Here is a 15775-nt window from a genome sequence, read left to right on the forward strand (position 1 = left end):
CACTGTATGTAAAAGAAAAATATACTACTCTGGTATCAATTTTTAGCTATTTTTTTTTACATTGGTGCAACAACAACAACAAAACTCAATTCTCTTATATCTGAAAATAGACCTTTTTCACAGTTGCACTGTGTTTTGACAAACAGAAAAACTGTTTTTGGCATCTCTGCAAGCCTTGCAAGCCTCACCAGCATACAATATTAATGTCTTTATTCACACCTGCTGTGAAAGGTCAAAATAAACGCCGTGCAAAAGGACTATAATCCAGAATTTAGCTATGAGCAGAGCAGCTCAATGTAAAAAAGCAGAACATTTCCTTCGCCAAAGGAAAAATAAATGCCACTACAAACTAAAACTGATTTCCAAACATCAATGTGTTTTCTCATGTGAACTGGTTTCAGCTCAATGAATCTGCTATGAGAGCACATTGTGACTAACTGTGACATGTGCGACACAAGGACAGCCTGAGCGTCACTAATGCTGATGCGGTGCTCACTTGTCAGTCATGGCTACTTGTTCCAACATGGCTGATCCGGTGTTGCTCTTCCAATTACCAGAGATGGATGTTCGCCTGGAAAACAAGAGGAAATTGGGCATTAAATCATTACTGACACTAACTTTCACTTGCAGAAATTGTAAACAGAGGGAAGAGAGACTTAGACAACCCTGTAGCAGGAGGAGTGTGGTTATAGCACAAGCTGTAAGGTAAAAAGTCAGTATGCAGGCAGCATGCACAGCTGCAGGTCATCAGGCTGATTAGAATCCGGATACATTGACTAGTTGGCACAGGCTTTGGTTTGTTTCACAGCAGATGCACAGGTTTACACACTACAAATCCAGGACTACAATACACCCTGCCTAATTCATTCAGTTAAGCACTCAACTCCCTGGTATTCTTCAAACTATTTGTTTATAACAACGTTCTAGTGTTGAAATGCTATTTTTCTCTAATATAAGTGTACAGGATTGCTAGAGACATACGGTGTGTGAGAGTGTTACATGTTCTGTTTGTGGATGCAAGTTAAAGTGTTTGTCGTGTTTTCCCGTTTGCCCTCATCATGGCGCTGTGGCTCACTGTTACTATGAATAAATACAGACACAAAGATGAAGAAAAAAAGTGAAATAAAATGTGCGCACTGTCACAGTAACACTATGGCGCAGCACCCCGAGGTCAGGTATAGTGCAGGACAGCAATGTCTTTGATATTTGAGTGTTTTGGTGACGAGGAGGCTTACTGATGATGATGAAACAACTAGTACATAAAAGAAAAATCTGTCTTGAACCAAAGTGATAAATAAGAACAACACTCACATGTATGCTTTGTAGTCAGCTCCGATTTTCTGGACCCTGATGTCGTACTTGGCGTCTATAAATGGCTCTGTGGTGCAGTAGGTCTGAGTGATGGCCACCACACTTGCAATGTCCTGGAAGTCACTCACATTGTCCACTTTGACCTACAGATGAACAACACATAAGAAACATCTATTTAAGGTACGGCTAGGCTTTATGTCTAATGTTTCAGTACAGAGACAATTGCTATGTCAATGTTATATTTTTTGCAATACGCTCATAAACAGTATTGTATTGTTGCACCATAACTGGGAATACCCACGAGACGTGAGTGTCAAAGCAAAATGGAAACTATTTTGTACAGTAGTCATCATAAAGAAAGGTGTATTTCTTAAAATAGATCGGTGAAAGAGATAAAAGCGACATCTGTAGCACAACACAGGTGTGTAGAAGATGAGATGTTAAGATAAAGGAGGGCAAAAAGGTACAGGCTGACAGGCGGCCCCGCTTAGACAGAGCCAGAGGACAGTCACATATCAGGTATCAGATTGAGCCGTCCAGGGGAATGACGTGTGGAGGATCGATGAGGAGTGATGGAGAGAGGCTGAACACTTCACTCTGATCTCACCCGGAAAATATTAACACAGTTGTCGATCAATACCAGCACAATGAGAGGAGCGAAAAAAAGGACCGAGGGAGAATGAGGAGAAAAGGATGTGCTACAGTCATGAGAGGAAGAAAGAATTGAGAGAGACAGATAAAAGGAAAACAGAGGACGGGTGTTGAAGAACCAGTGTGAGGATTTAGGAGGATTTATTGGCAGAAATAAGATTCATAGAAAGGTGCACTCAGTGGTAGTGTGTCTGCAAGTACTGCTGTATTGTGTGACTGAATGAATACAACCAGTGCTTTAAAGTGTCGTCAAAACGACTTAATTTAAACTAAAAAACAAGCGGTAGTGACCTTATACACGCATAATAATGGGCTCAAAGCCGTCGTATAATACACTTCATACAATCGTGCCAAAACACAAAGGGAAACTCACCAAGCTGTAAGCCTGCTTAGCAGCGGCTGAGTGGCGGCGAGGTACGGCAGTGTGTGTGCACTGGTAGTTCTGTTAGCTGTTAGCCAAACACACCGTCCAAAACAAAAACAGCGCTCAAATAGTTTCTGCCCCACTTTGTCTCTGGCCGCAGAGCAGCGGCTGGGGGTCGGCAATGCCTTCAGCTGTGTTATCACTAGTGATCCCTACCAGCCGGGGGGCCGGTTAAGAGTAGTAAGTGAGGAGCCAGCAGGCAGTCAAAGGCAGTATAAAACAGGTAATAAAAGGTGATTTTTAGGAAGTGTAAGTCACTGCAACCACGAGAGATCCTAAAGCATGCAGCCATAACTTGGCACGCTGAATAATATGCAGTTTGCTAAAGAGTAGCCGTGGACAGACACAGAGGGGCACACTCACTCAGTCACGGACGCATGGACTCACACAGTCGGATACGAACGAACACATAACCTCTACCCTGATGTCTGTTTAAGTGTATAATTTACCTGAAACTAAGAATTTAGTGTTTTTCCTTAGAATGAGGCATTTAAATCTACACAGGGAGCGGGTTTTCTTCACCGAGTCCGCCATGTTGCACGGCCATGTTTCTACACTAGCCCAGAACAGACAAACCAAACACTGACTCTTGAGAGAGCCTTTTGCATTTTTGCATTACCTGAAGGCGACTGTAGGTTCTCTAGATGCTTGTAAAGGAAGGGGTGAGCGGAGGGGTAGTCAGTTGGTTGCAAGCTGCAACCTCAACATGACATGACACTAAATCTTACACACTGGTCCTTCAGCTGGTAGTGCAGGTCAGAAAACACATTACACAGAAACAAACCAAGTGGTTGCAGACCCGATGGTGCTTAGTGTAAACCATTCAACTATATCTAGGCACACAGAGGGATATTAAAGCACTTCCCGATGGAAATTTGTCACATGATGCAACAGTAAAGGGTGGGCTTCAGTCCAACATTCCGCCATTTTCCCCACTTTACTAACACGTGAATGTGTCTTCCATTCGAACAAGACAAAACTGTTGGATTCCTGTATCATCATTTGATCGCAAATACTACAGGAGGTTACATCTTTCATGCGCATAGCATTTTAGAAAAAAAAGGACTCAACGTTACCTTTCCCATTCCAGAGTGGGCGTGTCCGATCTTCACCACTACTGGGAAACTCGGTGATGTAATCTGAAGAGCAATAGAATAATCAAAAGATGAATAATGAAGAACAATACAGAATGACTATCAACATATCAACATACTGAAAATTGGCTGTTACGAACACCGATCACCATTCACAGATCTATGCAGGCAAGTTGGCCTTAAATGGTCTAGCAATGCAAAACATGACCACAGCAAGCCGTTTATACGGCACACATTGATCATATAATATTATTATTATCACATACCGGAAAGGTATGTATCACCATACGATGTTCATATGACAAACGGTTTAGCAAACAGTTCCTATATGTATACAACCAGCAGACAGAGAAGCATGAGCATGAACTTGTGATTATGGACACTTTTCGCTTTGTTTTTGCTTGGACCACGTCCTGATGGAATTATCTCTTTAACTACGAAATGCTCCACTATGTTGACCGGCTAGTTACTAACTTTGCATGTCTGCTATTCAGTGATGTGCAGGTTGTGTACCGTTTTCAGTAAACTATAAACCCTCTTTAACATAATTATATGAGAGTGGAGAGCGTGAACCAAAACAGGAAAGTAGAGAACCAAAAAAACAAAAACAATGAGGTGAAAGTTGCTGAAACTCTCCGTAGAGCTGAAGGGAGCTGCAGAGTCGGGTGATAATTGTTGTAAAAGTTGTTGTGTGAACAATTGTTAAAAATATTGATTAGTGCAGCTTTAAAGAATATCACACAGATGGGTGCAGATAAAGGATATCTGCCTAGCTGAACATTAAGATTGTAAACTTTAATACAGCGTGACACTTAGCCTCTGCTATGTTTGGTACAGATTCACAAATTAACAAGCATTCCCAATGTTAGAGCTGCATTTTCTCATTCAAATTGTTTTTTTACTGCTGTTTTTTACTGCTGCGATCATTTTAATGATTATTGTTTGCTTTTATGGATAAGATGCACTGATGGTCGCAATGAGCTGCACGGGAAAAGATGAACACTAGTCGAATTTATAAATGCTTCACAAACCCGTCCAACGATACTTCATTAATCCGTCATCATTTTCATGACTGACCCACGACAGCCAATGGGAGAAGAGGGAGGACATCAAAAGAGGGTGCAAGAGGCGAAGGATGGTAGCTGTTTTTTTTCCTGCGTTTGAGGAGGCTGTCCCTAAATTGTTGAGTACATAAGAGGCTCCCTGTGTGCGACCCTCTCAGCATTCAAGACCAGAGTGTGAGGGGATCCAACTATTGTAAGTTTCTCTGTGTGTTGTCTACAGAGAGGGAGAGAGGGTGACAGAGAGAGGGAGAGAGAGAGAGAGAGAGAGAGAGAGACAGAGAGCAGTGGCAGCCTTCCCTTCAACCCAAGCAATTTGCTCCAGCTTAAATTCAGAGGTGTACTTTTAAATTTTAAATTTTTTTTATCCACAGCTGCCTTTCAGCTCATCTCACTACTCCGACTCTACTGTCTTATCCTCCCCCCCCTCCCCCCCCCCCCCACCCCCACCCCCACGTTGCTGCCCGTTTTACTTTTCCCGTGGAACTTAACAGGATCAGAAGAGGTTTGCCGAGCGTTCATTTAAGTGGCGGAGCGGTCAGAGGCAGCCAGAGTCATCATGACCATGTCCCAGGAGCGGAGTGCGTGTCTGGGGCTCTGGGTGCTCCTTTTGCTCGGTGCAGGCATGGAGGGAGTCGTGGAGGGATGTAGCTGCCACCCAGCACACCCACAGCAGCTATTCTGCAGCGCTGAGATCGGTGAGTTAATAACTGCAGAACCATTTAGCGTCTGTTCACTCAGATAAGAGTTATGTAAGAATATATAAAAGCTCCTGCATTTAATCATGGTGGGATAACTAAAACGTGAGTGTATGGTTTTAAAATGCATGGTGTGACCCTCCTCCATAACTGACTGATTGATGATTTGGCTTTTTGATCGTCTTGATTGGATTTTCAAATCCACAGTTTAAACCTACTGTGACAAGAACTGATCAATAGCTGAGCTTTTTATGGGATTTAATGGAAATCATTTTGGCTTTTTCCAATGATATTCATGGTAACGATCAGATTTATGCAGACAATATTGGCAGTCTAAGTTAATAAAACACTATATAGAATAGCTTGTCTTTCTTTTTTCTTTTATACCAAGATGAATACACTTCCAGCCCTGTTGTTATTGACAACAGGGCAGCCTGGTATCTGTTTTTGTTGTTGATAATTGAGTCTTCTTTCTTTCTATCGCATAAAAACAAACCCTAAACAAAAACAGCGAGCGCCAAGTGGCCCCGGCCTACTTTCTATCTGTCTGTCTGTCCGTTGGGTTGTCTGCCTGTCTCTCTGTCTGACGCCCCCCCATCATCCTTCTTGTCCAAGCAGAGGCCAAAACCAACACTCTGCTCTGACTTTGAGTACTTGGCTCGAGACTGTGGAAAGCTGGAGTATGTGCTTCAGTCAAAGGTTACACACCAGCAGAGGAGAGAGAGAAAGAGAAAGTAGACAAAGAAATTGCTTCACGGTATTTTAGTCTTGTTTTTCTAATTGGTCTGTTTCTCCCTTCAGGTTTCGAGTGGGTCAGCTCCCCTCAAAGTAAAATGTGCCTCAAAATAATATTCAGTGTGAAATGGAGCTGAGACCTGTTTCAAAACCGCCATAACGCCAAATTAGATCTGGGTTATGAGATCACATTGAGGGTATTTAGGGCGGTGTTTTTAGGACAGAGTTTTATCTATGAAGTGTGTCATCAAAGAGTGAGATGGAGGTCCCATGTGATTATTCTGTTTTCTCCATCTGAACAATTTGAAGTTTTCATACAGGCCTGATATTGACATAGTCCCGATGACTTAGACCAGACAACGACTCTGGTATTGCACTGGGTCCAGTTTTATAATCTTTTTGGTCTATTTTCTTTGTTCTCATTGGTGACATAAGAACCCCAAAACAAGACACAAAAGCAGTGCATGCATGTTATTCTCACGTGAATCGTGTGGCCAACATTGAGAAACGAAAGCTATTGAAATGAACATGTTACAAGTGTTGCAGCTCATCAGCAAACGATACATGTTGAACCACTTCTTCTCTGTTTCTGCCTGCACATGAGAGAAGTTAGACCAGAACTATCCTTAGTTTTAGGCAACAAACCTATTTGGTTGGGTTTAGGAAAATATCATGGTTTGGGTTCAGATTAACCCTTTCCGGCAGAAAGCACTGGAGATAAACTTCTTCCAAGTGCACCACTGGACCCAAACAAAATGGATTCCGATAGAACGTTTTCTAATCCCCTCCCCCAATTGTCCAATTAGAGCTTAGCAACTGTATCTAGTTACAGCAATATGAATTGGGATGTGGCGATACTAAGTATCCCGTGAGTTTGGAGGGTTGTGTCTTTATATACACAAGAGCAAAACTGCGAAGAGTGGATCAAACTGTGTGTTTCTGTTCTACAGTGAGCTGCAAAACATTAGCATGTTTGGCTAACTAACTTACCAGCATTGCTTCAAAAGCCGAGCAGCATATCAGGAACTGTTACTACAGTTAAGTCTTCCACCATTATCATTGCAAACTGCAGCAGCGGAAAGCTTGACAGGCATAGCAGCAGTAACTATAAGGGGCGGGACTTCACAAATGTTCAATTAACCACAGGTTCTTTTGTAATTGGATCCCATTTCCTCGGGGTACGCTCGGGTCTGTGTTTAGTTTTGAATGCATGAGTCCACCTCTGAATGGATACAAGAGTCATTGGTCTCTTTCAGGTAGGATGCAACTTTTTGGAGCCATGAATACCAAATAAGGAAAATCCCTCTCTCACACTAAGTGCGTCAAAGAAAACTTTTCATTTGGTGGCATCTGTTGTTACTCTGTCCTGGTTGTTTTCTAAGCATAGGCTGGTGGTGGCCTTTAGTTGACCTGACAGTGCTGTCAGAGTAGATGAGCCTTTTGAATAAAGCTGTACATCTAAGTAATATCCCATCTGGACAAACCTTGGACGATTCCCTGGCCCTGTTTGTGTATTTGAGATTGTGTGCATGAGTGTGTGTGTGTGTGTGTGTTAGTTGGACGGAGGCCAAGCCATGCCAACACAGCCTACTCCATCTCTCTCTCTTTCTTTCCCTCTCTCTCCCCACTTCATTTCCATGTCTATAGGCTTGGTCTAATGGTCTGCATACTAACAATATCAGTGTGAAAGCCCACTGACAGTCCAGCTTTGTGAGCATGACAAGGGTGCCGATTCATCAGGGAGGGGGGAAGTTACTTACTACATCAGTTCTCATGGTACAAGTTTGCAATATTTCTCTTTGGTTATGTAGCTGTGAGGCAGATGCACGGCCACTTTCACTCTGCAGGCGTGCCTGTCCTTGTTCCTGTTCATAACACAGCTGCAGCAACTGAATTGAGAGGGTAACCTAGCCTGGACAGTTCAAAGATGTCTCGGTGGGGGGTAAACATTTCAGAGAATCTGGGCCAAGAGAATCATTTTAGGAAGAGGCAACAAACTTGGAATGAAATGAGTTTTGTTGTTCAGTTATTACATTTAAATTACATTTAAATATATCACTGCCCAAAAAATAATAAGTCTGGAAGGTGATCCAACTACTATCTGCTGTCATGGAAAAATGACTGTACTATTCTTGGTTAATTGGCTATAGCGACTTCTGTCCTCTTCCATGTTGCAGTGATACACAGCCAAAGCTCAGACTGCCAACTATTTGATCCTTACACAGAGCACGGTTATGCCGTGGTGTAGTACTTACCATTAATAGACGACATAGACCCATTATTCTGCTCTGAAGATTTAAATGGGTCGGCTAATCTACTTTCAGATATGTTTCTTCTTGCCAAAGGAAGTGCAGATCAAAGAGCTGAAGGGAACAAAGAGGGCAATAATATGATAGTCATCATTGGTACAGAGTATTTCTGTGTAGTGAGCATGACAGCCGTATTCAGTGGTGTAATCGTAGTTGAGGAGGGGGTTACGCTGAGGACATTGGCCTGTAAAAAGAACACTTGCTGCATTTTTTTTTTAATTATCAATGGTGGAAGTATTCAGATACCCTTAAACTCAAACTGAAAGTAAAAATACTTCTTTACAAGTAAACCGATAAATCTGCTGGGCTGGTATATAAGCAAGTATTAGGGTCTGGTTATGGTCGTACAGAACTAGTTCTTGTGATGTGTTGTTCAAGCCCAGCTTACTTTCTAACTTTCACACAGTTGGCCAATCACCATGTGAAGTGAGAGTGAAGGGATTCGGAAAGTTACAGAAGGGTCGGACACAGCCCCCACTAATCCGTTGTCGAAAAGATGCAGGGGGGGGGGGGGGTCCGAAAATATGTGACAATTCCAACAAGAGTTCGTAGAGAGTAATCTGGCAGCTTTAGCCTATCACAGATTGTATTGGTCTATTTGTCTATAAGTAACAGGGAAGTGAAGTACAAATGCTTAAGATATGTTTGAGGCAGAAACAATGTCTCCATTACAAACTTTATCCACCAGAGACAAAGTTTTTCAGCTGTAAAATGTCCTGCTTAGTACATTTCTTGGTCACAGTTGTTTATATATATATATACACACAAGCACCTCTGGATTATACGTATGTATTACCCATGAATGAAACTGAACTCTAATTCTTTGCATGCAGTTTTTAGGTCAATGCGTGTAGGTGTGTTCACAGACAGGTGTGTCCTTGTGAGGTCAGACATTGTTAAGTGTATTCTTAGGTATTAAAGAGCGTCTATGCATTTACTAGATTTGATATCTACTTGTTTCTGACATGCAACAGGTCAGGAGGAAAGCTTCCCTCAAGTCTAAATCAGTTATGCAACATCAGATTGAAGTTTAACAAAGTTATATGCGCCAGCGTTTTGTGCTCTCTGACATTCTCTATAAAGTAACAACCTTGGACCAGCTGCTCTCTGTGGGCGCTGCGGTGCACTCTGATTAAACTACAGAACCTCACACAAGTTCCCATTAACTTTATGTCTGTACATTTGTTTGTCTGCCTGCCTTTCTATCTGCTAGCGCGTTCAACTAAGAAAATAATCTCTTTTTCTCCTGAACCAATTTCACAGAAGACACTGAGCTCCGTGGCGTCGATCTGTGATGAGGCGAAAAGCACAAACAAAGGCGGTGGTTTGCGTAGCTGTGTAAGGAGGGGTGCTGGGTCACACTTTGTCTCCCTCTATTATACTGTAGCTTTTCTCTTTCTTTCATGGTTATACCAAGGTCACTAGCTTCACTTATCCGTTCTCTCTTTCCATCTCATTCTGGTTCATCTACAGGGAACCGTTTTCTCTCTTTTAGAGAGAATAATGTGGAATAGTAATTATATAGCCACATACTTATATAGGCAATGGGCATTACAGGCAACTTATTGCATGATTGCTATTGCTCGCCACGTCAAACTAAAGATATTTAAGTACATCATATCTATGTTGTTGATTATACACATAATCAACAGTATAATCGGTACTGTTGGTACGCCTGTCAAGCTTCTCACACTACACATAATGCTGTTTACAATGATAATAGTGGTAATCAAATCGGCTATAGGTCTGACGATGGATAAGCCTCTGTTTTGCTTTTTTATGAGCAAAATTGAAATAAATACAAACCGTAATCATTGTCAGACGATATCTGGTGGGTTGCCAGATTCCATTCTGCCTCTTTTGCTCTCAACACAGACTGTTTACCTGCGTTCAACCAAAGCCTGCATGTGATTGGTTAATACTAGACGGACAAACCAAAACACTTCAGATGCCAAAATCTTGCCCCGTTGCCTACAGACTCTTCATATGCATGCAGAATCTGTTTATAGCTATAAAACACAAGTAGGCTTACCTTTTCTAGTCCGATGTCTGTTTAATGTTTCTAATGTACTCCTTAAAAATGAGAAAATTACATTGAATACTACAGACCTGACATTGTGTGTTCTTCTTTATATTTTAGTGTAGGGCTATACTGTTTAGCTACTCAGCGAATTATTCTTTAATCTTCATATTTACAAACAGTATCTTTCAATTCTAAAGTTACATGAGAAAAGGTGTTTAGCTTGAGGACTAACTAATGTGTTTTGGCTAATGTAAGTTCGGGCTGTTGGAGTGTTACCTTCCTGAAATACAATAAGCAGAACAGAGCTGCTAATGATATTCTATATAGTAGCTTCCAGGTCTCATTGTGGACGTGCAGTCGTTAACGGAGCTGAACATAAGTACATACGTCGTGGAGATAACCCCTAACTCAGTTTGAAGTACATGACGTTGACTACTACTACTACTATGCATTGTTGTACTGCACTGTACTGCAATGCTCCTCTTATGATGTTAGTTATAGTTAATGCAGCTGTTTGTTCAAACTGTGTGGGACTATTTTGATAACCTGGGAGAAAGCTAAAACAGTCAACTTAATTATTTTTGATTGATGGAGCTACAGCAGTGTTATTAGTTTAAAGAAATGTTTGACAGTGGAATTAATTTGGCAGTTAACATAATGAGTCATGCAGATGTCTAAAACTGCAGATCTAATGGGTTTTGATGGAAGAAAAAAAGTGGTTCTGCAGCAATGAAGTCTGTTTGATTTGGCACAGTTTGAACTGCATGTTGTGGTCTTTGACAATAACACGTGCAACATTAATAACATTTAATTAAAGTGTAATGAGTGTTTTGTCTCTAAATAAGAGGCTGTAAAATCTTTACTGCACCTTCCTGTTGAGAACCACAGACCAATTATCCTGCTATCTTACCCTTCTACTTGATTTACAATACGGGATAAAATAACTTTAAGTCACCGCTGTGCCAGCCATGGTTTGGTCTGAGCAAAAGTGTGTGTGGTATATACTGTATACATAAATGTGTGTTTGTGAGCGTGTGTGTGGAGTCGGCTAATGGGAGTGTGCAAGCAGAAAGCTACTTGATATTCCGAGTGGGTTTTGATTTCCCTCCCAGAGGAGAGGACGGACACATCCTGTATCACTACTGAGAGGGACTGCTACACTGTCTGTGCAGAGAGAAAGACGAGTGACAAGCAAAATGACAGAAAAGGAGGGAGGAGGGGGGTTAGAAAGAAAAAAGAATCTAGGCTATTTGTCTATCTAATAACTAGAGTGAAGCACAAACATATGTAGAAATATGCAGAATTCAGGATGTTAGGATTGTCTCTGGGATGTAAATCACTTTCTTATCTTGCCTCCTGCATTCATTTGGCATTTCAATTCATCTAAATCTTCCTGTATTTCTGTTATTTCCTTTTCCTGACAGTGATCAGGGCAAAGATCTCCGGAGAGAAGATTGTGTCGCTTAGCAACAGCTCCTCACCTTACATGAAGATGATCCAATATGAGATCAAAATGATCAAGGTGAGATCTCTGAATACAGCAGTAACAGCTGCCGTTGGTGCAGACATACATCATTTGTTATTGTCTATGCTGCGGAGAGTAGCTGTGTAATTAATGTGGTTACTGGCTACACCGTCTTCCAGGAAAAGTAAACAAATTCTGATTGGTTGACAACATTCAAACACACAGAAACAGTCGAGTTCAATCTCCACTCGACCGGATGGTGTTACAAATGAATACTGAGCAGTAGTGGCTGCTCAGTATCCAAAATGTATTCATTCTTTATTTACAGCCAGTTTCATTTCTACATTGTGGAGTTGAATTCACATCTGTTTGATTACTAAGGAATTAAGAACCACTATGCTATATTTTCTAGACATATAAAAGTTGTTCAAGTCCTATTATTATTATTCCTGATTACATTTCTGTCACATATATAGTGCATACATTTATGTTAGGCCAGGCTTATACCTTCCCCTTGTCCTCTGTGTCCAGATGTTCAAAGGTTTTGACAAGGCCAAGGACATCCAGTACGTGTACACTCCCGTCTTCTCCTCACTGTGTGGAGTCAAACTGGACTCCAACAATAAAGCAGGGTATTTGCTCTCAGGTACAGTAACGTTTTTATGTTGCACTTTTAGTAGAAAAAGCAACAGAAAGTTCAACATTTTGGGAAATATGTTTATTCACTTACTAGTCTGTCAAGAGGATGAGAAGATTGATATGATTTTAATGTCTGTATGGTAAATATGAGGCTACAGTCGGTTAGCTTAGCTTAGCATAAAGACCAAGGCTAGCTTTTCCCGCTTTGTCAAAAGCTTTGCAAAGCTCAGATGGCCGTACGAATCTTTTAATGTAACTCTTGGCAAGAAAGCAACTGTATTTCTGAAAATGTCTTTTAAAAAGCAAGCGTTGTAAGATGACCATATATGGTAGGCTTTTTAATACAGCAACAACCTAACTTGCTGTGTGCTAGATGACAATTTCAATGGCAGTGTTGTGATGTCACTAAACAGGAAGTATGTGGAGTGATGGGAGAATCTCTATCGGCCAATGCGACCTAGTAGAGTCCTGGGACAACTTATCACTGTCACAGAAGAAGAATCTCAACTACAGATACCAGATGGGCTGTGAATGCAGAGTGAGTAAGGACTGTTTGTTCTCTATTCATACATATTTATCCCCTGTCCCACTCATGTATCTGTCTTAGAGACGCATCAAGAAACAAAGCAGCCGATAGCAAAAAGGTCACTTTTCTCATCTCTTACACCGGTTCAAACTTTCTTTCCATTTCAGTACAAAACACTCTCAAGTGTGTTGTGAGCTCTTTTTTACGATAAACAGTCGCTCATAGCGTCATGTGTCTACAGAGGCGCTCCAGTTTCCTTACAAATACCACCAAAACACAAGTCGTAGGGAAGGCCAACTTCAGGAACAAATACTGAGATGAGTGAACGGATGACTCAAAAACTCTTGTATCCACAGATCAACACCTGTTACACGGTCCCATGTGCGTCCACAGGAGAAAACGAGTGCTTGTGGACTGACTGGTTGCTGGATAACAGCCTAAATGGGGAGCAGGCTCGGCAGTACGCCTGTATCCGCCGTTCTGACACAACCTGTAGCTGGTACCGAGGGTGACCGCCGCCTGAGAAAGACTTCCTGGACATGGCTGACCCATGATTTGTAACTAATTTTACTCCATTTCACTCCTGCAAAAATCCTGAGAAACATTTCCTGCTTTGGCTTATGTAGCTCAAATGGCACGCAAAGTAGCAACTGATTTCATTGAAAAATTGGCTGAATTTGACAGTTGAGGAAGTTTAACCCAACGCTGAGCTTCTGTTAGCAGAGTTCACTTGGTTGCTACAGCAATGCTAAATCTTTTTAAACTGCAGGGGCTTTCAACATTCCTCTGACTCATTTTCTCGCTCTCACACATTCCACTTCACTTGCTGTTTTCCACCGAATTAGAATAGCAGCAGACCATCCGATGTAAATTATTCACCCCAGGGTGAATTCTTTTCTTCATTTCTGATGATCGGATGGTAAATGCAGAACCTTGATAAATACTGAAGACCTCACATTTGTTCATAACTCAAAAAAGGTTATGTAACCATTTGGGTTAAGCATTTACTGAAAGTATAAGGAAGTTTACTATAAAACAATATGAGGAAAATAGTAGAAAAAAGCTGCCAACTTCTGCCACAGTGCTGCAATGCAAAGTCTACTTTTCACACTGTAAACAAATCTGTGCTACTAAATTTTTGTAGGTAGACTGCAGCGCTGCCATCTTTCCCCACACATTCTGGTGTTGAAGTTATACCTTTATATGTTATTTGCTCTTTATACTGTGTATATATATATATATATATATATATATATATATATATATATATATTTACAATATCTAGAGCAAAGCAACACCAGGCATTCCCCAATTAATTATATTTTGACAAAATCTGACACATGAATTATATATGACCATAATTCTTGTACATCTAAATCATCACAGTTTATACTCTCAAATTGCTGAGAATGTAAATATTGTACTTGAGTGAGAATTAACATTTTAAAGGCTAACCAGATTGTGTTTTATAGCATAGAAGTTGTTATCTTTTTATGTGTTTAGTGTCCTTGGTTGAACTCTGTAATATTTTCCGTGCCAAAAATCTAATCCAGCGCTTTAACAACAGCACTGCCACCTGTAGAAGCCAAGCCACCTCTTCTTTGAGGAAATGATGTAACAGGACAAGGTTCAATTCACTGTTTTAGACACTTTAAAAACAGGAAGTGGCTTCTCCTCAATTGTCAAGTTCATGAAAAGATAGTAAACACTTTGGCACAAGACGTTAACCAACAAAATGAGAAATAACCGATATTCGTGACAGAGCTATAATTAGTGATTTAATTGTTGTTTTACAGGCATTATTTAATATAATGACTCTACATTTATTAAAAGACCCAAATCTGAATTGACCCCTGTCTTGTTACTGGATTACTTCACTGAAGTCATACAGATTAAAATGCATTGTCACCTGAGCCACTATTCAAAGATTATATTAGGGTCACATTCAACAATATAATGTTAAATGAATAACTCATAAATAACTGAATTGAAACATACTATATTAAAATATGTTAATCAAATGTAGACTTTCATGATATGATATGATAACTATGCATAATCACTGTATGGCTTTAGTGAAGCTTATCAAACAATTTCATGTTTGTTTTATACTGAAAGAATTGTTTGGGTTTGTATTTATGTCTCTGTTTCTGTCTATATAGAGTTTTCTATTTCCATGTACCAAAAAATATTGTATATAAAATGTCTCAATGGAATAGTGTGGCACTGACTCTTTTTTTTCTTCTCTTCAGCAAACAAAATAATAGAAAAAAAAATCTCTTAACAGCGCTTCAATGAAGGCTAGAGGTGAAGCTTTTCAAAGGGTCACTGCTGTTGAAGAATATCTCCAACAAGCCAGTAATGAAATAAACACTCTGGTACCTACAGAGCAAAAGTATATATAGCTCATACTTTACCTCTATATCATACCTCATAAACACTCTAGTGAATATCGCAAATAAAATGCATGAACAAAATAAGCAAGATCACCTTTCTCACTTGTGTAATATACATTAACATACTATATTTTATATTTGTCTTATTTTGTAATCTTTCTGTGACCTCAACACATGTTTGTGTAAAAAATAATAATACTTACCTCCGGGCATTTCAGACATTAAAACATGAAAGTACCACACGGTAATCGCAATGAATTGAATTTAGGGATTTGGGGTTTCAGCAGTAGCTACATAGCAGTGTGGAGAATTCTCAGAAAGGCATCATGACTTGTGCTTTTACTCTTTAATGCACAATCTCAGCTTTTCGGTAAACATACTTATACTTTACTTCACTTTTAATGTGAAAGTGTTTATGCTAAAAGATTTTTTTTGTTTTACCA

The 15775-nt window shown here is 40.3% G+C and overlaps 2 protein-coding genes across 2 annotated transcripts in view; one reads left to right on the plus strand and one right to left on the minus strand.

Annotated features, from left to right (window-relative positions):
• Positions 1 to 15775, minus strand: part of syn2b (synapsin IIb) — a 67912-nt gene that overhangs the window by 8080 nt on the left and 44057 nt on the right. Inside the window, exons 6-8 of the mRNA XM_068712301.1 lie at positions 3463 to 3525; positions 1312 to 1454; positions 497 to 571 (exon numbers count right to left, since the gene is read on the minus strand). Of these exons, the coding sequence (XP_068568402.1) occupies positions 497 to 571; positions 1312 to 1454; positions 3463 to 3525 (281 nt within the window). The remainder of the gene's footprint in view (positions 1 to 496; positions 572 to 1311; positions 1455 to 3462; positions 3526 to 15775) is intronic.
• On the plus strand, positions 4668 to 15151 carry LOC137873855 (metalloproteinase inhibitor 4-like). Its single transcript, XM_068712302.1, has 5 exons — positions 4668 to 5239; positions 11731 to 11828; positions 12303 to 12417; positions 12824 to 12948; positions 13293 to 15151. The coding sequence occupies exons 1-5, from the start codon at positions 5101 to 5103 to the stop codon at positions 13446 to 13448; spliced, it is 633 nt and encodes a 210-aa protein (XP_068568403.1). The 5' UTR covers positions 4668 to 5100; the 3' UTR covers positions 13449 to 15151.

This window comes from Cebidichthys violaceus, unplaced genomic scaffold, assembly GCF_023349555.1.
Source record: "Cebidichthys violaceus isolate CVI_PGR_0920_01 unplaced genomic scaffold, fCebVio1.0.p SCAF_17, whole genome shotgun sequence".
Lineage (NCBI taxonomy): Eukaryota > Metazoa > Chordata > Actinopteri > Perciformes > Stichaeidae > Cebidichthys > Cebidichthys violaceus.

Excerpts from the sequence above, each read along its gene's own strand:
- LOC137873855 (XM_068712302.1), top strand. The coding sequence starts at position 5,101 with ATGACCATGTCCCAGGAGCGGAGTGCGTGTCTGGGGCTCTGGGTGCTC. Across the intron at positions 5,240-11,730 it reads ATTCTGCAGCGCTGAGATCG|TGATCAGGGCAAAGATCTCC; the intron begins GTGAGTTAATAA and ends TTTTCCTGACAG. Across the intron at positions 12,949-13,292 it reads AGATGGGCTGTGAATGCAGA|ATCAACACCTGTTACACGGT; the intron begins GTGAGTAAGGAC and ends TTGTATCCACAG.